The sequence below is a fragment of the Pongo pygmaeus genome, chromosome 16, assembly GCF_028885625.2.
Source record: "Pongo pygmaeus isolate AG05252 chromosome 16, NHGRI_mPonPyg2-v2.0_pri, whole genome shotgun sequence".
Taxonomy (NCBI): domain Eukaryota; kingdom Metazoa; phylum Chordata; class Mammalia; order Primates; family Hominidae; genus Pongo; species Pongo pygmaeus.
The window spans coordinates 39,290,597-39,314,193 of NC_072389.2; the positions used below are offsets into that span (position 1 = coordinate 39,290,597).

At 39.3% G+C, this 23,597-nt stretch overlaps 2 protein-coding genes across 4 annotated transcripts in view; one reads left to right on the top strand and one right to left on the bottom strand.

Annotated features, from left to right (window-relative positions):
- SLC12A6 (solute carrier family 12 member 6) overlaps nucleotides 1-23,597 on the bottom strand; it is a 107,879-nt gene that overhangs the window by 9,620 nt on the left and 74,662 nt on the right. For all 3 annotated transcript variants that reach the window (XM_054450505.2, XM_054450506.2, XM_054450507.2), the window contains 15 exons: nucleotides 21,789-21,920; nucleotides 20,616-20,762; nucleotides 19,196-19,250; nucleotides 18,227-18,357; nucleotides 17,319-17,560; nucleotides 15,138-15,352; nucleotides 13,871-14,029; nucleotides 13,603-13,701; nucleotides 13,270-13,327; nucleotides 6,097-6,271; nucleotides 5,690-5,808; nucleotides 4,378-4,476; nucleotides 2,502-2,621; nucleotides 1,633-1,737; nucleotides 1,063-1,231 (listed from right to left, as the gene is read on the bottom strand). In XM_054450505.2, the coding sequence (XP_054306480.1) occupies nucleotides 1,063-1,231; nucleotides 1,633-1,737; nucleotides 2,502-2,621; nucleotides 4,378-4,476; nucleotides 5,690-5,808; nucleotides 6,097-6,271; nucleotides 13,270-13,327; nucleotides 13,603-13,701; nucleotides 13,871-14,029; nucleotides 15,138-15,352; nucleotides 17,319-17,560; nucleotides 18,227-18,357; nucleotides 19,196-19,250; nucleotides 20,616-20,762; nucleotides 21,789-21,920 (2,025 nt within the window). The remainder of the gene's footprint in view (nucleotides 1-1,062; nucleotides 1,232-1,632; nucleotides 1,738-2,501; nucleotides 2,622-4,377; nucleotides 4,477-5,689; nucleotides 5,809-6,096; nucleotides 6,272-13,269; nucleotides 13,328-13,602; nucleotides 13,702-13,870; nucleotides 14,030-15,137; nucleotides 15,353-17,318; nucleotides 17,561-18,226; nucleotides 18,358-19,195; nucleotides 19,251-20,615; nucleotides 20,763-21,788; nucleotides 21,921-23,597) is intronic.
- LOC129013806 (riboflavin kinase-like) lies at nucleotides 7,493-8,222 on the top strand. Its single transcript, XM_054450514.2, has one exon. It carries the CDS (start codon nucleotides 7,704-7,706, stop codon nucleotides 8,163-8,165), a length of 462 nt encoding a protein of 153 aa, XP_054306489.1. The 5' UTR covers nucleotides 7,493-7,703; the 3' UTR covers nucleotides 8,166-8,222.

Below are 23,597 nucleotides of genomic sequence, written 5' to 3' on the forward strand. Positions count from 1 at the left end.
TTTCTTTTTCGCTTCTCCCATTCCCATATGCTTTTTGACATTTTAATGGTGATTATTCATGACACTTGTATTTGCATTACTCTTTATTTAGTCAAACCAATTTGGAGATATCATCTCATTTACTCTTACTCCACCCTCTTGGTGGGAAAAGGAAGGGAATAATGGTATGGAAAATGGAATGATTTTTGCAAAGGCACAGATTAAATCAGTGATGTGGCTAAGAACTAGGCTCTTCTGATTTTCAATCCTGTGTACCTTTTATTAATTTTTACCATCATTCTGGAGTAATGTTTCTTCAGCATTTCTAGTGTTTAGGATTTCAAAGCATTCCAAAATGAAATCCAGTACAACTTTTTTTTTTTTAAATTATACTTTAAGTTTTAGGGTACATGTGCACAATGTGCAGGTCTGTTACATATGTATACATGTGCCATGTTGGTGTGCTGCACCCATTAACTTGTCATTTAACATTAGGTATATCTCCTAATGCTATCCTTCCCCCCTCCCCCCAACAGTAAAACTTTTGAAATGCCATTGAACACAATGGCATTTCAAAAACAATAGGATTAGTTCTATCATATATAATAAGTATTAGAGTGAAAACAACTTCCTTGTTAAAGTAGAACTTTAATGTTCAGTACAGCTAACCAGAAGTGGCAAAGGAATCTTGCTCATGATACCACGTAGATTAGTAAAGAGGAAGAAAATTTGGTCATTACTCCTTGTTGTCACAAGATTGAGAGGAACCCTCTCCATAGTTCAAGGAATCAATTTATTTACATGACTTTTCTCAGTGCTTAGATTAATGTTTGGAGTATATTTGAACATAAGGTTTAGACTTAATAATCTTATAATTTAGTAATGCTTTAAACAGGAAGAAATAATAAATATTTTCTGGCTCGTCTTATTATTTGGGAGAAAGTGTCTGTTCAAAGGTCAGCACTAAGTGAGAAACCTCCTAGATCACTCAGGAACAAGATTCAAGTAGAAGTTTGAGGTCTTACTACTTAACATCACAAAGCTGTAAACTGAGTTCCAATACATCAAAAGCCTGACTCTTACCTGCTCAGCAGCTAAAGCTTCACCGTAGTTCTCTAGGAAGTTCCCCACGATGACAGAGCCCACAATAGTGAGACCTTTTCCTGCTTTGAGCTGTGAGGCAAAGGTGAGGAGGCGAGGATGCTTGACATGTAAGTCTTCATCTAGTTTCAGTAATACAAGCAACTGAGGCCTGTGAAGAGGTTGGTGGGGGTTGGAGGGAGGAGAAAACATTTTGGGTTTGGGGAACAGAATGGCAGACTCCACCTTTAATTCAGGAGATCTGTATGAGACAGGTAATTTGACAGAAGGAAGAGATCACAGGAGATGACAGGATGAGGGCATTACTTTGAATGCTCCCAGTACTATCTCAAGTTGATCAGTCTTCAAGGAAGAATAATCAATTGCAGAAATCTTGATCATAAATGACATGAAGAAAAGGGAATAAAAAAATTAAGGATTTAGAATAGTTCAAAACAGGTCCCTTATACCAATTCCTTGAGCCACATATGGTTTCCTTATCCTATAATCAACAAAACACATATTTTTGTGTGTTAACTATGTGCCAAATACTGCTAGTGTTGATTTCTTTACCTCCAGTTTTTAGTGTGTGGAGGTCCTTCCTCCAATCGAAGCAAAGCAAACCGGGCTGCACTGAGGGACAGCCCACGGATACCATCACCCCATTCTTTCTCAGCTCTGTGAGAAAAAGAAAAGAGCAGAGACAAATTTAAACTATAGTAAGTATAATTTTAAAAAATAAAGTTTTTTTCTGAATCTAAAAATCACACATGTGCAAGGTAGAAGATTAAAGCTCAGATTAATGATTTACATAATGTTCTTTACTAACATAATGAACCCGATATAGGCAGATCAACAGCACCAACAGACTGCACTGCACAAACAGTTCAGAATAAAGCCTGAAGGGGTCACTCATTCAGTCCTTCTACGTAATTGTTCAAAACAATAATGTAAAAGAGCAATTTAGATTAGAAAATTATAACAGACCTGGAATTTAAGTTACTTTGAAAATAATGCAGAGAAAGTAAAGTTCAATGTGATCTTCTGAATAAGAATGTTATTTCGTCCTCATTTTTGAAAGCTGTAAGTCTTAGTAGTTACTAAGTTGTTCAGAACTAATTTCTTTTTCATTTCAGAGACAATCTCTTGACTGAAGAGATAAGCAAAAATATTTATATTTGTGTTATACTTTGTTTAGTACTAATTATTATTATTTGGAAATATCCTTTGTTATTTTCCATTGATCCATTCATACTTTCTCAATGGATCTCCCTTGTGATGAAACGCTTGCATCAGTAAGACGGTTAGAGAATTAGGGGTACAAAATATAGTTATGAAAATGAAGTTACCTGAGTCCTTAAGGTATTTTCATTGAGCTGGCTCTAACCAAACTAGCTAGTCTTGCTACTTTTAGCAGTGATCAAGATTAAATCCACACTCACCCTTGGTATTCAATGTACTTGTAGATCATACCAGCTATTACCATGGCTACAATGGCATAATACCAGGAAGAAATGAACATCAGAGCCAGACAGATACTCATTCCCATGAAAGAAAGGGCCCTAGAAAATTAAAAACAAATACAAAAAAGTATCTTTTAAAGTAGCTGAAAAAGAAGCCTATGTTAAAGGTGCTTCTCAAACTATCTGTGGTGAGGGATTATTTTTTAAAAACTTTGAAACTATTATAAATAGAACTTTTGTAAAATGCAATAAAAATGAATTATTCGAAAAATTATCACATGCCTGGATGCTGTAGCAATGTCAAACTGCCTCAAAAGTTTCTAAATGATTATTCTCAATTCTATAGTTGTCTTATCATGAAACAGTTGGTAGATGTGCACTAAACCCCAAACTGTCCTTTGCAACAGAAGATGTTTCCAACTGCTGGAAAACCATATAAATAATGGAACACTATCAGTCATCTGCAGTTATGAGGACAATTAATACTTACTTGGCAAAGCCAGGATGGGACACGCAGCCAGAAATGTTAATAACTCTAGGATCTTTTTAAAAATTTTCATACAAATATTTCTAAAAATTTTATAAATACTTATTAGCATAACTGCAGAACTCACTGAGAAAAATTATTTTTGGGCCGAGCGTGGTGGCTCACGGCTGTAATCCCAGCACTTTGGGAGGCTGAGGCAGGCGGATCACAAGGTCAGGAGACCGAGACCATCCTGGCTAACACAGTGAAACCCTGTCTCTACTAAAAATACAAAAAATTAGCCGGGCGTGGTGGCGGGCGCCTGTAGTCCCAGCTACTCAGGAGGCTGAGGCAGGAGAATGGCGTGAACCTGGGATCTCAGCTCACTGCAACCTCCGACTCCCGGGTTCAAGCGATTCTCCTACCTCAGCCTCCTGAGTAGCTGGGATTACAGGCATGTGCCGCCATGCCCAGCTACTTTTATATTTTTAGTAGAGACGGAGTTTACCCATGTTGGTCAGGCTGGTCTCAAACTCCTGACCTCAGGTGATCCACCTGCCTTGGCCTCCCAAAGTGCTGGGATTATAGGCATGAGCCACCATGCCCAGCCTCATGAGGAACTTTTAACTAACGTTATAGAAAGAGGAATTGAGGCATTAAAAAATCAGTTGAAGATTTTAATTTTTGCCCAGTAAACGTTACATCACTGCCCACCATTGGTAAGTGAAGACAGAAAGGGAACAAGGAGAAAGTTAGCAAAGAAGAATGTAGCAACGGGTACATACATGACATAATTAATGAGCTCTGAGCTATAAGAGCAAAGAGATGGGATGGTAGCCAAAAATCTTTCATGATGACCCCTTCAGGACTGGGGAGACTTAACTACAACAGCAGCAGCAGCAACAGTTCATTGAGAGCTGAGCTTTACTATGTACCAGGCACTATGATAAGCACTTTAGATTTATCAGTCCCATTTTACAAATGAATAAAATTAGATTTTACATGGTTATGTGCTTTGCTGAAGGTTACAAAGCTAGGAAATAGTAGAGCTGAGATTGGAATTTAGAACCTCTGACTCTGTAGCCCTAAGAGACAAACAGGAAAATAAATACGCAAGAGAAGATTGTTTTAACCTGAAAATTATAGAAGGCTGGATATCTCTATTTAGTGCTTTTGCTCTATTCGTATTGGGTGTTATAAGTTATTATAAAGTGATACAGGAAAATAGGATAGGAGGATGAGGATTCAGATAAGAACTGAAAGTTGAAACAGTATGAAATGGCTGACCAAGAAAAAAATTTTATCGAGAACCCAGACTCTCCTAGTTTTCTAGTTCAAAGATGGGTTCTCTCCAAATGTGAGTAAAAAGAATAAAAGAAGCAGACTTACCAATGGTAGTAGCGGAATCGGGGTCTCCAGTTGGGTGTTCGAAGTAATGTTTGCAAGGCACATGCCAAGTTTACAAAGAGGTAACACATGAGAAAAAACCTGAAGAATAAAAAGAGTAAGAGGAATGATTATTACTGTAAGATGATTCTTTGAAGGTTAAGTAACTGAATACCTTTGCTGTACTGAAGCCTGTTTCTAGACAACTAACCCTTGATTAAGTAGGAAGCAGAGAAACTTAAACCTCTCCCCACAAAGCTGTTCATCCTTCTCTGTTCTCTCAGTCAATGACACAACCACTCTCTACCCAGTTGTTCTTAGGATAATCCAGGTTTCCTCTTCCTTACCCTTGTTCCAAATTCACTTACCAAGTCCTGTGGATTCTATTTAAAAATCTCTAAGCTGCTTCTCTTCCTTTTCATCTCTACTACTAATCACCTTAGTTCAGGCTCTCATTTCTTCTTTCCAATTAGCATTCCCAGCTCAATTCTAGCCTCCTTCTAATCCATCTTTTATACAAGATTGATCATCCTAAAGCATTATCATTTTGTGCTCAAGGATTACCCACTACTTCCAGGTAAAAGTTCCAGGCCCTTTGTGATCTGGGTCTACCTACTTCTCTATTCTGTTATTCCCTCAACATGTACCCTCCACTCTAGCCAAGCCAAACTACTTCCAGTTCTCTGGATGTGCTACCTTATGCCATCCCTCAATTCCTTTATATGCATTCTCTGCCTGGAATGTTCTTCACCCCGTCTTTTCTTAGCAAATAACCAGTTATTCTTCAAGATACAAGTATCACTTCCTCCGGAAAATCTTTCTTGAGTTTCCGTCTGTTTAGATGCCTTGCTCTGGTGTCCCTAGGGCACTCAGTGTTCACCTTTACCATGGCACTCATCACGCTATATGGGAATCATTGGTTTCCTTATCCATTACCAGTTCCATAAGACTGTGTCTTATCCATCTTTGTATTCCCAGAATACCACATTACACAGTGCCAGGTAAGTAGTAAGCATCAATAAGTCACAGGTGAATAAATAAATAAAAACTAACAGTGGTGGTAAAAGCTACAACCAATTGACAATGAATTAGAAATGAAGCCAAAGAACTTTTGAAGTTAAATAGGTAGGAAAAAACCTAATAACTTACAAAAGTTAGCCTTACTTGGAAGTTCTCAGGAATGATTTTTATTTAAGTGAAGTTACATCTGTATTTAGCCCACTCTGTTATCACTACTGTTACATGACTGATGGAAATAAACATGTATTATTTATCATTTAAGCAAGAATAACTGAAGAGAATCACTGGCTCTTACATGGAAAGAATTGGGGCCACAAGATCCAGGGAGGCAATGAGTATTCCGAGCTCTGCAATGGCAGCAGTTAGAAGTAAAGCCCAGGTAGGTTCCCCATTGGCTTTGCTGTGGCCAAAAACCTGTACACAGAAGGGAAATATCAGGCACAGGAGTACTGAGTCATTGCTCTCTGATTTCTCTAGCCTACAGTTTCAGACATCTGGAAGACAATAGTGTTACAACTGTGATACCTTTTAAATACCTTTACAGCACTCACAGGTAAACTCATGCCTGGGATTTAGAGGGTCTTGTACTAAAAACCCACATCTCCACATTTATGATCTAGTAATTTCTAAGCCCATGAAGACCACACTGTTTCTCATTAAAGCTGGGAAAAAAAGAAGAGGGCATAATAAAAGGTCACTCACCCTCAGAAACGGTATGATGTTATCCTTGGCAATAGCTTGTAGCAGCCTCGGTGCACCTGTGAGGCTCTGAAGTCCAGCCCCACATGTTGAAAAGAAGGAGCCAATAACAATCACCCATGGGGATGGCCAAGATAAGGTGCCCACCACCAAATTACCTTTCACAGCATCACCGAACCTGGGAAAGAAATAGGAGTGGGAAATTTAATCTGGAAATAACTTTAGACTGAAAGACTAGAGACATTCACCCATTTTTTTTTTCTTTTTCTTTTTTTTTGAGACAGACTCTCACTCTGTCATCCAGGCTAGAGTGCAGTGGTGTGATCTTGGCTCACTCCAAACTCCGCCCCCCAAGTTCAAGCGATTCTCTTGCCTCGGCTTACATCTGAGATTACAGGTGTGCACCAACACACCTGGCTAATTTTTGTATTTTGAGTAAAGACGGGGTTTCACCATGTTGCACAGGCTGGTCTCAAACTCTTGGCCTCAAGTGATTCACCTGCCTCAGCCTCCAAAAGTGCTGGGATTACAGGCGTGAACCACTGCGTCCAGCCCACCCAGTTTTTTTTTTTCTAAGTTTTAGAGAATCAAAAGTGAGACAAGTAATATTATGAAATATAAGATAGCTAGATTTGATCAAAAGGCACTACTGACCTATATTAGGAAAAAAATACTTATGGGGCTAGAAAATAAGCTAAGCTTCAGTTGTAACTTTCCCCTTCAGGGTATCAAAATATCTGCTTTTTAGAAAAATCGCAATCTCACTGCACTATAATTCTGTATTCTTGAAACATAAGCATTTTTCTGTCATAAAAAGCTATGAATAAAAATGTTTAGTGATTTGAAAAATAATGCATCACAACTTCTTATCCATTCTTCTAGTGTTGATTTCTATTGTATAAAATATTATAATTAACATCTTTATGCACATATCTACATTCACAGTTCAGGTTTTTTTCCTTAAGGCAGTTTTTTTTTTTTTTTTTTTGAGACAGGTCTCACTCGGTTGCCAAGGCTGGAGTACAGTGACGCTATCTCAGCTCACTGCAGCCTTGACCTCTCTGGCTCAGGCGATGCTCCTGCCTCATCCTCCCAAGTGGCTGGGACCACAAGTGTGTGCTACCATGTCCGACTAATCTTTTACAAAATTTTTTGTAGAGACAGGATCTCGCCTCGTTGCCCAGGCTTGTCAATGAACTCCTGGGCTCATGTGATCTTCCCCTCTTGGCCTCCCAGTATGCTGGAATTACAGGCATGAGCCATTGTGCCCAGCTAAGTTATGGCAGATTCTTAAGAGGGAATAACTAACCAAAGGGATCAATATCTTAAAACATTTCAAAATCACTACTAAACTGCCGTCCAGAAAGTTTGTACTAAATTTTACTCCCACTGGAAATATAAGAAGATTCAAGGTCTCCGCTGCCCTCCAGCGGAGACGCAGCTCCTCAGGCGCCGGGCGGCATTTGTTGGGTCGGCGGCGTCAGGGATTCGCAGTGGCGTGTGGTCGGCGTCGTCCGGCCCCTGGTGCGCCCCCGCGGCAGGCAGAGCTCACGCTCCTGTCCCCCGCGTCGACGGCGGCTCCACAGGACGCGCAGACCGGGCCGCAGCCCATGCCCCGAGCGGACTGCATTATGACGCACCTGCCTTACTTCTGCCGGGGCCAAGTCGTGCGGGGCTTCGGCCGCGGCTCCAAGCAGCTGGGCATCCCCACAGCTAATTTTCCTGAGCAAGTGGTAGATAATCTTCCAGCTGATATATCCACCGGTATTTACTATGGTTGGGCCAGTGTTGGAAGTGGAGATGTCCATAAGATGGTGGTGAGCATAGGATGGAACCCATATTACAAGAATACGAAGAAGTCTATGGAAACACATATCATGCATACCTTCAAAGAGGACTTCTATGGGGAAATCCTCAATGTGGCCATTGTTGGCTACCTGAGACCAGAAAAGAACTTTGATTCTTTAGAGTCACTTATTTCAGCAATTCAAGGTGATATTGAAGAAGCTAAGAAACGACTAGTTACCAGAACATTTGAAAGTCAAAGAAGACAATTTCTTCCAGGTTTCTAAAAGCAAAATAATGAATGGCCACTGATGAAAAATTGTATTATTTATTCATTCACTGTTTTCTAGTGTTTCTGTGTTTATTACTGTCCAGCATCGTCTTGGTTATATACTAAAAATCAAACACTTTACTACAGTTGTCAATTAGTTTAAACAGTACAATGTTGTTATCATATCATGCTTCATCTGTTAAATTAAGCCCATCATATCATAGCACTAAAAAGATTGAGTTAAAAATAAGATTTAAAAAATATATACTGATTAAAATGTACCTCTAGCAAGGTATTACATGTGTATAGTATGGGTAAAAAGGCAAGTCACTAGTTTGAGATGAAAACTAAAATTTTCATGGTAAAATGCCAGCATGTATGTACTTGTGTAGTGTGTACTTCTAAACAGAGAAGGCTTATAAAAGTAAATGCATTAAGGCCAAGTGCAGTGGCTCACACTGGTAATCCCAGCACTTTGGGAGGCCGAGGTGAAAGGATTGCTTGAGCTCATGAGTTCAAGACCAGTCTGGGCAACATAGCGAGACCCCATCTCTATAAATTAAAAAACAGGAAATGCATTAAATAGAAGGTTGATAGTTTATCATCAACCTGCGGGGAAGAAACTCAGACTTTCTATTTTTGATATTTTGTGCATTAATACATTACAAACATGAAGATGTTTGTAAAGTTTTGTTTTAGTCATTTTCTTTGCAGTCACATCATTGTACCACCTTCATTATCGTATAGAGCTGCTTCAATTCTGAGTCCTCTGGACTTCCCCTGCCTGTTTTTTGTTGTTGTTGAAGACAGTAAAATAAGTGTTTTCAAATCTATGTCTCCTTTTTGTTGGATATGTTTCTTCTTTTTAACGGTAAATATTCTTGTTCTTCAACATTTTTCTTTGGTTCTTTTTTCCCTTTTTAGGAAAAACAAAACAACAGACTTCATCCTTAGGTTTTCTCAAGATTTAAGTGAACACACTTACACGTATCAATTTCTTAAAGAACACAAAATGTTTCCTCCCTAGCAAAACTATTTAAGAGCCAGTTAAACTATGAAATAGTTATAAAATTATTTTTAATATTTAAGGCCTTGAAATTATATTCCAAGGCAAATCTAAACGGATGTAGTTGTATATGCACGATGTAATTTAATGCTAAAGAGTACTTACAGCTTGAGGGAAAAGCATAAAGTTTTAGTTAAATAGCCTTCATACTGTGGATTTTTCTTCCTACTAACTAATATGTGGGAAATTAAGATTACAGATTGCTTTGGGCCCCCTCAAACAGTACATTGCATCATTGTTCACTGTAGCAACAGATTTGGTGGTGATGGGGGGATAGAGGTAGAAGCAGATAGAAGGTAATTTTAAAGTTAATTTATTGTGAATCATTTTCCCCTAATCTGCATAAATGAATTAGAACTGATTTTAACAAAAATATTTTGTATAAAAAGTACTCAGAAAAACATCTAAAGCTGTTGGAGAAGAGGGACTCATATAAATGCAGTTGGATTGTGTTTTGCTTTTTATTTCTTTATAAAAATATGTCAAAAACAGTTTTTAATTTTAGAAATCTTATACTCGAAAGAAGCCTCAATTATCAGTGGCTTTATGAAGTAAAGTTAAAAACAAACATAGGGAATGTGAAAATATTTGTGTTTGTTCTGTCTGACTAGCTTGCTGCTAAATGCTTTCTTTAGGTGTGTGAAAGTTCTTTGATATGTTATTGTCCCTTTACATCTTGTTAAATAGCCATTGCATTTGAGAATCAGTGTGTTGTTTAGGGGTTAATTGTGTCTATATTTTTCAAAAACTTTTATATTATGTATTATAAGAAGTTACAGTAGTACCATTTTGATTAATCTGAATGTTTTCAGGCCTTGAAATAAATTTTGACTAAGTGAAAAAAAAAAAAAAGAAGAAGATTCAAGCCTTATGGCACATGCACACTCCACACCAGTCTTGTGTATTAAAAAAAGTTAAGGTCACTTCTAATTTGATGGCTGAAACACGGCATCAGTTTAATTACTCGTTTTAACAATTTTTATTAAGTATCACACACAAAAAGTAATGTGCAAGGCTGGGTGCGGTGGCTCATGGCTGTAATCCCAGCACTTTGGGAGGCTGAGGCGGGCGGATCATGAGGTCAGGAGATCAAGACCATCCTGGCTAACACAGTGAAACCCCATCTCTACTAAAAATACAAAAAATTAGCTGGGCGTGGTGGCGGGCGCCTGTAGTCCCAACTACTCGGGAGGCTGAGGCAGGAGAATGGCATGAACCCGGGAGGCTCAGGTTGCAGTGAGCCGAGACTGCACCACTGCACTCCAGCCTGGGCGACAGAGCGAGACTCCGTCTAGGGGGAAAAAAAAGTAATGTGCAAAAAAACAACAAATGCACATCTGAAGATTTCTACAAAGCAAACACCCATGCTGTAGGTGTTGACCTACTACCATGCAGGTCAGGAAACAGAACACTGCCAGTCCCAAAATTCTCTTACACCCGTTCCCACTCATTAGCCCTTTCTTCCTCTCCACTATCCTGACTTTTTTTTTTTTTGACAGGGTCTTGCTTTGTCACCCAGGCTGGACTGTAATGCTGTGGTCATGACTGACTGTAGCCTCAACCTCCTGGGTTCAAGTGATCTTTCTGCCTCAGCCTTCCCAGTAGCTAGCACTACAGGCATACACCACCATGCCCAGCTAATTTTTTACTTTCTGTAGTGACAAAGTCTTGCTATGTTGCCTAGGCTGGTCTGGAACTCCTGACCTCAAACAATCTTCTAGCCTCAGCCTCCCAAAGTGCTGGGATTACAGGCATGAGCCACCATACCCAGTCCTCTGACTTTGAATACTATAGAGTTTTACCGTTTTAAAACTTTATATAAATGATACGCAGTACATACTTTTGTGTTTGGTTTTCTTCACTTAGCATTGCTTGTGAATTTTTTTGGGGGGAGGTGTATATTGCTATGACTTACTTTGCTGTATGGCTTCCTATTACATGAATATATAATTTAATCATTCTACTAGCGATGGACATTTGGATTATTTCCAGGTTTTGGCTATTAAGAATACTTATGAGGGGAAAATGAAGCAGGCAAAAATAAATAAATAAATAAAAAGAATAACACTACTGTGAAAATTCTTGTGAATTATTCTTGATGCACATGTGCAAGCATTTCTGTTAGATATACCTAGAAGTGGAAATGCTGAGTCATAGTTAAGCACATGTTCAACTTTAGGAGATAATAACCAATAATTTTCCAAAATGATACTCTAATTTACACTCTCAATAATAATTTTTATATTATGGTGTAACTTACCAAAGTTCCATGAATTTCCTACTACAATGGTATAGTAATACACTATACTTATATACATACATATATATACCCCCTCCCCCCCCACACACACATATACTGTATTACATACATATATATTGTGCTTTTCATTTTTGTCAACAATATTTATATTCCATCTATTAGGCTTCGAGTCCTCAAAGAGCTCAACGTGTAGGGGAGAGTAATATGAAAACAAGTAGCTGCAATATAGCATCATAAATGCCGTAATATAGTATATTCAAATAGAGTGGCTGAACACAAGGCGGAGTGTTTACCTCTGTTTGGGTGAGTATGGGAAAGCTTTACAGGAGAGAAGACCTTAGCCTAGTCTCTAAGAGGATGAATATGAGTTGGCCAGGTGGGAGTAACCTATTCTAAGCAAAGGAAATAACACAGACAAATGTGTTTATAAGTGGAGACATAATACGACATATTAAACTCTAAGTTAGGGAGCTTATGAGGGAAGGGCAGGAGATAACAGTAAAAAGAGGTAGAGAGGGCCAGATCACAGTGATGGATTTTAACAGGCTTTGGCAGGCTCTGAAGCAGGGAGGTTTGTATCTTCAAATTTTGTGTTTTAGAAAAGCCATTCTGGTGGCAGTGTGGAAGAAGGATTAGAAGCTAGAACTAAAAGGGAGATTATTACAATAACATAGGCAAAAATCCTGAAGGCCTGTACAAAGTGAGTGATGTGGATAAAGAATAGGGGATACATCTGTGTAGTGTGGGAATTTTAATAAAATAATAGTGGAAAGGGCTGGGTGTGGTGGTTCATGCCTATAAGCCTAGCACTTTGAGAGGCTAAGGTGGGAGGACTGCTTGATCCCAGGAGCTTCAGACCATCCTGGACAACATAGTAAGGCCCCATCTTTACAAAAAAAATAAAAAAGACTACTAGCTGGGTGTGGTGGTATGCACCTGTGGACCCAGCTACTTGGGAAGCTGAGGCGGAAGGATTACTTGAGCCCAGGAGGTTGAGGCTGTAGGGAGCCGTCATTGCACCACTGCACTGTAGTCTGGGCAACAGAGCAAGACCTTGTCTCTAAATAAATACGTAGAAAAGAAAAGAAGAAAAGAGAAAAGAACAGAATATGAAGAAAGTAAGTTTCAGGCTTTTATTTAGAATGCCAAACACAATTAGATACTTATCTCTCATAAAGGAGATGCTAGAGACACTTGAAATTTTTTTTACTTGCCCTTCTTGACTTTTGGTCTCGTTTCTGAACAGTTCTTGATGGACAGGGAAGTCCTCATTATTCAGACACATTCACTGCTTTTTTGAAGGACTGTATTTAACTGTCTCATATATTCACTAGAAAATACTGGCCCCTTTGGGAACTACATTCATATATTTTCTTATTGTTAGTCATGATTGATAACTCAGGTTGGGTTATTTTTTTGAGAAAGGGTCTCACTTTGTCACCCAGGCTGGAGTACAGTGGCATGATCATGGCTCACTACAGCTTTGACTTCCCAGGCTTAAGTGATCCTCCCACCTTGGTCCCCCAAGTAGCTGGGACTGTTAGGTGCACACCACCACACCTGGCTAATTTTTGTGCTTTTTGTAGAGACAGGGTTTTGCCATGTTGCACAGGCTGGTCTTGAACTCCTGAGCTCATGCAGTCCACCTGCCTTGGCCTCCCAAAGTGCTAGGATTACAGGCATGAGCCATGGTGCCTGGCTGTGTTGAGTCTATAACTGTCTTGGAGCTATGTGGAATGATCAGAAGTCACGGCAGACAGACACATAATTGTTACAAAGAAATTCATTACTCACTTGTCTCTGAGAACAACCCCTTCAATACATGCACCAAAAAGGACAACATTGCTTAAATCTACCATATTGAGAGTCAAGGAAACTGTTGTTTACCCTCTAACATGAGATAGAAAGTAGACACTCAGTAGACACTTTCTTCTGTCAGTAAAATGAGCTGCTAAATACTCCTATAAATTCTTTTTTGAATTTTCTATATGAGGTAGGCAGATTATCTGGCAAGAAGTGAAGTGACAGAAAGCAGGTATCTTTGTTACCAGGATAAAAATACTGATCATCTAGTTCTACTGGATGCTCCTATGACTAAGACTCAGACTGGATCCATAAAAAGGATACAGACAAAGGAGGTGGTCAGGATGGCAAGGATAGTACCAATGGGAATAGACTTCTGAGCATCTTTCAGATCTCCAGATCTGTTTGATCCAGCCATGATACCTTTAGAGATAAGGGGGAAAAAACCAAGTTAACTTCTTGGACACTTTGATATTGATACTGATAGCAAAGAGTAGAAGCAAATCTAGGAACCCTGAGAATTCTGCCTCCTGAGAAAAATCACTCCGTGGGTCTGACAGCTTCTGAAATATACAACAGCCTATGTGTTTACCTGTCACAGAGGGAAAGAAGATTCCCACCAGAAGCGTGAAGGAGGTGGTGATGTCAACAAGAACATATTCATGGTTTAAGCTGCCTAAGACATCAGAAGATTTGGCTGAAGGCTTTTCGATGATCTCTCCCTTGGGTAGGTAATTACTCCAAAGATTCTCTGCAGTGGGAAAAATGGGAATTTAAGCAGCAGCAGTATGAAAAAAAGATAATTAATTTTCTACCCAAACATTCAAAATCAGCCTCCTCATTTATACAGTTTCTAAAGCTGTGTTTGCTTCTACATGAGCACATGTATACACACACACTGCACAATAAAACACACATAAATAAAAACATAGTGTTCTCTCTTTTTTTTTTTGAGACAGAGTCTCACTCTGTCACCAGGCTGGAGTGCAGTGGCACAATCTCGGCTCACTGCAAGCTCTGCCTCCCAGGTTCATGCCATTCTCCTGCCTCAGCACCCTGAGTAGCTGGGACTACAGGCGCCTGCCACCACGACCAGCTAATTTTTTATATTTTTAGTAGAGACGGGGTTTCACCATGTTAGCCAGGATGGTCTCGATCTCCTGACCTCATGATCCTCCCACCTAGGCCTCCCAAAGTGCTAGGATTACAGGCATAACCCACTGCGCCCGGCTAAACATAATGTTCTTTCTTATCTAATTTAAATATAATTTGAAAAAATGATTTGGTACATGCAAATACAGTTTAACTTTACTAATGCAAATTAGTCAAAGTTAAACAGACTAAAACTAAATGCCCCACAAATCCCATTATTATTTATTAGTCATCAATGCTGTTTCTAACACCTTAATGTAAACTTACTTATGTGCAAAGAAATTTATAGACCAAACATTTATAATAGAAGCCACTTAAGGAATGTTTCAGGAATTTAGCTACGTTAGGAAGATACATGTGGATGCGGACATTAAAACAGGCCTATTCTGTCAGTGCAGGAAGAACATTGGCAATTTTACAAGAATACACGGAATATTTTACCCTAAGGTTAGAAAGTGATTTGCTCAACTCTGCTCTGAAATGGAGGTGAATTTTAGCAGACATCACTCTGTAAAGGAGTCCTGAATAAGGACAGCTTTACTAATGGAAAAGCAGAAATATGGTGAATTAAGAGCTGTGTGGTGTGCTTAAGAAGGGAATTAGCATCATGGCAGTGAATCTTTATGGACAGTAGAAGAATCTAAGATGACAAGGCCTATTTTCCCCAGAAAATAGGAAAAAACTTGTCCAATAACTCCCTAACTTACCTGTAATTATACCACTAGCCAATCCAGGAATGCCCTGGATTGAAGTGACGTTATTGTGAACAAAGTATTCATCACAGGTGGCATTGAAAAATTGACTCGAGTTACAGAAGAATCCCCATAACTTTGATGGGACTGTCATGTTGTTAATTTCCTTGGTCTTAGAGCAAACGTCAATGTGTCTTGATGAAAGGGTGCGGTTACCCAGCATGCAGACCCTAAGTGAAAAGAAATAGAGAAAAAGATCAAGTAAGGAAAAAAAAATACATAAAAAAAAAAAAAGGAAACAGGTTAGTAAAGGAAACAAGAACCCCATCTTTAAGAGCTTCTACTGTCATGGGTGGGAAAGGAACTAATGTTTATTTATTTATGATTTATTTTAGCACTGTGAATGGTAACTTACATTTCCTGCCAATTTAATACTTACAGCAACCTCACAATGTATTAGAATTTCTATGTTGTGGATGGAGGCACTGAAGTTTAGGAAGTCAGGGAGTTAATTGAAGGTCAGGGAAATACAGTTATCTGTCCAAGGTCATAGGTGGTGGCAGTGAAGGAAGTCAAATGGAAGAACTGTCTGAAGACATTATGCTGACTCATCTTCCAATATTGTTGGCTAAAATTGTTAGGTCTAAAAGAATACTTAAGTCCTTTTGTTGTTCTTATAAAGTAAAAAGCACTCCTCTTTTTTTGGCCTAGAAAAGCCTAACATTCATAACAAACATCTTGAAAATGTTATGCTAAAGGCTGAATCTTCTGGCTACTGTTGCAAGGAAAACAGCTTGGCCAGAATTAAAAGGCAGATTCCCCTATGGCCTAAGAGAAAACTGTTTTTGAACTTAAGCCTAGACTCAGTGGGAGTGAGGGTAAGGATAACATAAATATTAACCTGCTGGTTTTATTTTTTTCTTTAACCCAGAGACACAAATATAAACAAAGGAATAATACATCCATAGTTAAAATACCTCTCAGGTCCAACAAAGGGACTTCTAAAATTTGCAAAATGATTGAATACATTATTATGAACCATGTACCTATTACTCGCTGAGTAGCTTCAACAACTCTCAACATTTCCCAGTCTTGTTTCATGTATTATTCTAGATTTTTTGTCTTGTTTTGCTGGAATATCTCAAGGAAAATACCATGCATTATGACCGTGTACTAATCAAAAAAGAGGAGAAGCCCCAAAGGTGAACCTGAGACAAAATGGAATTTCCCAAATTGAGATATAACCAGAATGTCACCTTTAGAAATTTTATGCCCCTAAAAAGGACCTTCAGCTGTATTACAGTCCCTAGATAAGCAGATTAAAAGTTTAAGATGGAATCTACTTCTGCCATCATGCAGCATGGCATAGAAGAAATACTGAATGGGGAGTCAGGAAATCACAGTTCATCTTCTTGCTCTGCCATTAATTAACTTTGAGGTAAGTCATTAAACCTACTGGAACTGTCTTTTTGTCTTGAAAAATCTTTTTTTCTGTAATCTGGTTAAATCAACATAGAACCGACGAGTTTGATCCTCAGATAATCCAGATGACTTTTCAAGATAATTCTGTAACAAGACTACCAGTAACACTGAGTGCCAGCTAGTCCCTATGCCACTAGTCAAAGGGAAAAGTGAGCCTGTGAGTCACAGATCTGCACAAATCCATTACTTCAAAAAACATAAAGTATTTGCACTAGCGAGTTGAAGGAGGTGGTGAATGATGAGAGAGTACTTAATGGGTACAAAGTACATTATTTGGGTAATGGATAAAAGCCCTGACCTAGGCTGGGCGCAGTGGCTCACGCCTGTAATCCCAGCACTTTGGGAGGCCAAGGTGGGCCTTATAAAGGTTGCTGGCAATAACTACACTGTCTGCAAAGCCCTTTATGAATAGTTCAAAATGTGTATAATAAAAAAAGATTATGTACAATTATCAGGGAGAAAAAAATCTAATATCTGAACCTAAATGATGGTTACAGCTACTAGTTCTATGCTTCGGACATAAGAAAGAGGATGAACAGGACATAGTTTGCTGGGAGGCTTCCTGCCTAGATGAGAAAGGAAGTCTAACTGGGCTTATCCGAGAGGGAAAATCTCAGGGAGACTCCATGAAATTCTGACTTAAAATTATCACACCACCAGATATTTTCAATTACTACCCAATAAGCATGGCTAGGCAGAGAGACAGACACGTACGGGAAGTGTGGAGGAGCAAAAGAAGACTTGATGGCTCCAGCATAGATGGCCAAGATGGACACAATGACACAGGCCAGGAAAAGTGAGGCAAACTTGTTCACATAGCGTACGCCGATAAATACCACTAATACCATAAGGACCAAGAAAGCTGTGCCGTAGACACGCATGTTATTTAGCATGGCTGCTGATTCCTTGAGTGCGTCATCACTGCGAAAGATGGCAGCTCGGGGGACGATATAGACCTGTTAGGTAAAAATAAAGGAGAAAATTAGGTTATTTCAAAATAATTAAGTAAAAAGGCTGTATTCGTTTGCATTTACTTTCACAAAAGAAAGCAAAGCTGAGAGAGAAAATGACTGGGGAATTAGCCTAGTTTCTAATAGGATCTGAAATGCCTTCAGAAATGGGACGTCATGGATTTTTTTTTTTTTGGGTCTACATGCTGTTCTGAATAACTACATTTCCAAATGGAAAGAAAGGAAAGGAACAAATTATTAATTTTATTCATAGGGTTATATAAAGTAATTTAATGATGACCTTCACCCCTGACTCTATCACTACTTTAAATAGTAAACAATATGTCTCAGTGAATAGAGAAACGAGAAGCATTTTATTTCCTAGGGATGAAGACACCAAAAAAGATAAACTTTATTTTACTTTTTCCCCATTGGACTTGAACCTCTTGGATGAGGTGGCAGAGTGGTGGCAATCAGGTAGAAAGGAAGGGACAGGCAGGCAAAGGGAATTTCAACCTTTCCACCTCATATTCACGTAAGAGGCCAACTGATGTTGGCAGTCAATCACCTGATGTATTCCCACAGCTGATCTCTCAGAAGCTTTCATAGCAAAGAATAAACCCAAATCAACATTTGTTCTATATTACAGACCACAATGAAGTCACTACTTACCAGAAAGATTTCAATGGCCCCAAGGATGTACATGGCTGCTGCAAATGTGGTACCAAGATAAAAGCAGAGGCCAACAGCCCCACCAAACTCTGGGCCCAGTGCCCGGGAAATCATAAAGTATGAGCCCCCAGCTAAAAGACAAAACAGAAGGTGAATAGGAGAAAGAGTGTGTATTAGTAAGAGGAATATAAATAAAACAGAAATAAGAAAAAATATATACATGAAGGTTAAATGTTTCAGGCTTCTGCAAACCCTCAATGTGATAAAAAAAGATGTGCTAGTGGGAAGTAAAAGGTGAAAGTGTTATTGTGGGATATACTGCACAACTAATGTAATGAGCCATATGAAGCAATACAGTTTGCCAGCATTTACTCAGAAAAAAATTAGAGAATATTTACTATGACACGAGACAGCCCAATAAAATATATTCTGGCTGGGTGTGGAGGTTCACGCCTCTAGCACTTTGGGAGGATGAGGCGAGAGGACTGCTTGAGGCCAGGAGTTTGAGACCAAACTGGGTAACATAGTAAAATGTCACCTCTGCAAAAAAAAAAAAAATAGCCAGGCATAGTGGTATACACCTCTAGTTCCAGCTACTCAGGAGGCTGAAGTGGGAAAGTAGCTTGAGCCTAGGAGTTGGAGGCTGTGTGAGCTATGATTGTGTCACTGCACTCCAGCCTGGGTGACAGAGTGAGACTCTGTCTATAAAAAAAAAATATTCTAACTAATAAAAGCTAAGAATGTGACTGAAATTAATGCATTCTAATTTAAAAAATTAAGAGATTTTAAAGACGGCATCTTAAAGTCAAGTAGTATTATGTCTATGTCCTACAGACCATTAATTACTCTGTTGTAGCACAGAACAGACTAAATAGTATTCTATTCTTCAGAAGTTTGCACTTCTAGCTTTATAGCATAAACACAGAGTCAATACTGATAAATCCTGAAATACAACCTTGACCTACTAACCTGGCACCACTCCATTAGTGGCAATGGCACTCATGGAGATAGCAGTCAACATTGTCTGCGGAGAAAGGGAAAGGAGAGGATTGTTACTGTGTAAAGATGACATTTCTATACTACTTCTCCATTTGTGTTCCAAGAGCACTTGGCAAACATTTAACTCTACCTACTTTTATGGACAGTCATACCTAATGGTATGGAAATAAGATGATATGGTCCAATTCATTGCACTAGTCATACCACTAATATCTGGAAGATTCTGTCAAAATGTTCCCACATCAGTAGGTCAGGTGCTATTAAGAACTGCTAATCTCACTCTGGATTTCCTAGTTACACAGGAAATAGAGCACAGTATACTCAAAAGGAAGAACTAGAGAAATAACTCAGAAAATAGGTTAGAACCTGACTAAAGACTAAATACAATATCAAGAACAATGTTCAGTAAGAAAGGGAATCACTGAAGCCTTCTGAGCACATAGGAACTGCATTTTAAAAATATTACCTGGTAGCATAGTATAGAATGGACTGCAGATAGGAGTAGCTGGAGGCAGAGTGATTGGTTAGCAGGCTACCATAGTAGTTCAGTGAGAGGTAAAAACTATAGTGGTGGTAGTGTGAATAAAAAGGGCTGAGTGTAAAAGATTTCAGAGAATAGATTAGCGTTGGTAGCTGATTAGATGTGAAAAGCAATTAAGAAGCCAAACACAGCCTTGAGGTTTTAAGCCAGAGAGACTAAAAAAAGGTGGTACCATGAACATTTTAAGTTATTAAAAATATGAACTGTGCCTGCTTAACCTGTTTTGCTCATCAGCTGGGGATAATATACAGGTAGGGTATAAAGGTCATAGTGATAAAAAAGGACAGTAGAAAACTATAAAATTCATAGGTGTGTCTGGGATACATAATGAGGAGAAGTTTAAATTAAAGGAAGATAAAAATGTTCTCAGTAGAGAGAAGACCTGGAAAGAACATCTAAATTTCTAAGGAAGGGATAAGGGAAGAAACTTTAAAACCAAATAAAAAAACCAAATACCCCTCACATCTGCAATAACCTGTCTTGTTTCTCAATATATATTGGAGTAATACATCACATTTTCTAACACATTTTCTGTCACAACTTTGGTGCTATCAAGCTCAAATAGTTTGGATTCTGAATTCTTTGAAGACAGGAACTTTATCTTCCATTTCCAGTTGAAGTCTTGCTTTGTAATTTCTACTACACATCATATAATAGATAGCAAGCAATGACTAATAGGCACTGAATAACTGAAAATCCTTTAGATTTTAATATCAGAATAATTTCTTCTGTTGAGATCATGAGTCCTTCCCTAAGCATTCTTTGTTTTATTCCCAAAGAGGTCATGTGCATCTGCTCTTCAGAACTTGCAACGTTCAGGTGATCTCCAGGAGCCAGTGCAGTACTTACACAGCAGCAGCAGATAAGGACAATTGCAAAAGCCTGAAGAACTCCAGCTGTGCCCACCACCCATGTAAGGCGTAAAAAAAGGATCACTCCAAAAATATTTTGTAGACACGGGAGGTAGACACCCATGAAGGTACCCATTTGGGGGGTCTAGAAAGAAAGACATTGACAAAAAATTAAACAGTTATCCTAAAGAGAGGTTTTTATTCTTTTATGTAATAACTTGCTCCCTAACTACCGTATTAACCTCCAAGCAGAGATCATAAGTTTAATCAATATCTTCAAAAGGGCACATATAAAATCTCCATCTTTCAAGTGTTTATCATCATACTTTTATTATTCCTAAAGCTATACATTTTAACGTTACAAAGGTTCCCCCGCATGTGTTTATTATACATAGGCATTTGGCCACAAATAAACTTTTATGTGCACCCACAACAATTTAAAATTTTGTTTTTCAAAGCTGTTGGCTTTTTTCATTTAAAAACAATAAGGACTTAATGGAATTTCTTCAGAATTTGGCATAAATTCTTCACAGTAGTTAGTGAATAAAATAGATGGCAAAATGAAGATCTGAGGGCCGTTTTATCCCTTTTTGAAAGAGCTGAACAACCAGAATGGTAAACTGAATGTCTTATATTTTCATTTTGAGACAAACTGATGTTTGGTTTTTAAAAAACCCAACAACTTCACAACAGACAGATGGCATCAGCAGATGGGTATGGACACTCTTCTCTTGAAAAGCTATTCCCTCTCCCTGAATGCACTTTTCCCACATAGCTCACTCCCTCACATCAGCTAGATCTCTCCTCAAGTATCACCTTGTCAGAAAGGCTTTCTCTGTCCAACCTATGTAACTAGCAATGCCCTCCACTCTGGCTCCCTTGCCAGTTTCAGTCTCTTTACTTTGCTTAATTTTTTGCTAGGGAATTTATCAACACTTAATATGTTATATATTTTGGCAGTTAAAACAGCTTAAGGACTGTATCCCCACATTAGAATTTAGACTGCATCATATGTTTTCTTTGTGCTATGACCCTGGTGCCCAGAACAGTTCCAGGCACCTCTCAAGCATTTAATAAATAGCTGCTGAACACAGAATGGTGCCTTAGGTATTTCCTTCTTTCTTATATACAGGGCTCTTTTTATGTATTCCTTGTTATTCTGAGGCCTCACCTTGGCGGGCTTCTTTTTCCCTTCAGTGATGTTTTCTGCCTCTTCATGTTCCTTTGCTCCTTGAGTCAGATTAGTGTAATTGGCCATGCGGTTGAGGAGGGAAGACACCTTCGGTCTGGTGTCCATTTCTTCCTATAAAGCCAGTGACATGGAAGAAATGAGCTACAAAGAACACTGAACATAAGCATCAAAATAATCTTGCTACCAGAAAACTTCAAATTAAATGAAAAAATATTTCACAGGTAGGCCAGGTGCAGTGGCTCACGCCTGTAATCCCAGCACTTTGGGGGGCCAAGGTGGCTGGATCACCTGAGGCTGGGAGTTTGAGACCAGCCTGGCAAGATGGTGAAACCCCGTCTCTACTAAAAATACAAAAATCAGCTGGGTGTGGTGGCACGCGCCTGTAATCCCAGCTACACGGGAGGCTGAGGCGGGAGAATCAGCTTGAACCCAGGAGGCAGAGGTTGCAGTGAGCCGCGATCGCGCCACTGCGCTCCAGCCTGGGCAACAGAGCGAGACTCCATCTCAAAAAAAAAAAACAAAAAAAACCAAAATGGTACACTGAGTTGGGCATGGTGGCTCACACCTGCTAACCCAATGCTATGGGAGGGCAAGGCAGAAGGATTGCTTGAGCCCAGGCATTCAAGACCAGCCTGGGCACCAGAGTGAGACCTTGTCTCTGAAAAAAATTTAAAAATCAGCCAGGTGTGGTGACATGTGCCTGTAGTCCCAGCTACTAGGGAGGCTGAGGTAGGAGGGTCCTTTGAGCCCAGGAGGTCAAGCTGTGATCGTGCCACTGCACTCCAGCCTGGGTGACAGAGCAAGACCCTGTCTCAAAAACAAACTAAAAATGGTACACTGAGAGAAGTGGCACTTGCATCATTGTCAAAGGCCAGAAAAGGTAGTGCTGAAATAAACCAGGCTCCTTTCAACAACCTGGCCACAGGTTATGGAGCCTGGCCACAGAGTCCATGTTGTCTTATTCAGATAAGATATAGAGGTCCTCTTCATTATGTTAAGTGAAATAAGCCAGGCACAGAAAGATAAATAGCACACGATCTCACTTACATGTGGGATCTAAAAAGTAGAACTCGTAGTAATAGAATGGTGGTTACCAGATGCTTGGAGTGTATGTAGGGGAACGGGGAGAGGTTAGTCACAGGATACAAAATTTCAGTTAGGCAGGAGAAATAAGTTTTTGAGATCTATTGCACAGCATAGCGACTATAGTTAACATACTGTATATTTCAAAATTGCTAAGAAAGTCAAATTCAAATATTTCCACCACAAAAATGATAAGTATACAAGGTGATACATATGCTAATTAGCTTGATTTAATCATTCCACAATGTATACAAATATCAAAATATCACATTGTAATCCATAAATATATACAGTTATTATTTGACAATTTAAAAAAAAGGACATGAAGGTCCTGCTAATCTGGAAGCCTGCTTCCTACAGTGATTTTTGTTTAGTTACTTCTTTTTTTTTTTTTTGGAGACGGAGTCTTGCTCTGTCGCCCAGGCTGGAGTGCAGTGGCACAATCTTGGCTCACTGCAAGCTCTGCCTCCCGGGTTCACGCCATTCTCCTGCCTCAGCCTCTCGAGTAGCTGGGACCACAGACGCCCGCCACCATGCCCAGCTAATTTTTTGTAGTTTTAGTAGAGACGGGGTTTCACCGTGTCAGCCAGGATGGTCTCGATCTCCTGACCTTGTGATCCACCCGCCTCGGCCTCCCAAAGTGTTGGGATTACAGGCGTGAGCCACTGCGCCCGGCCTTGTTTAGTTAGTTCTAAGGCAAATGAT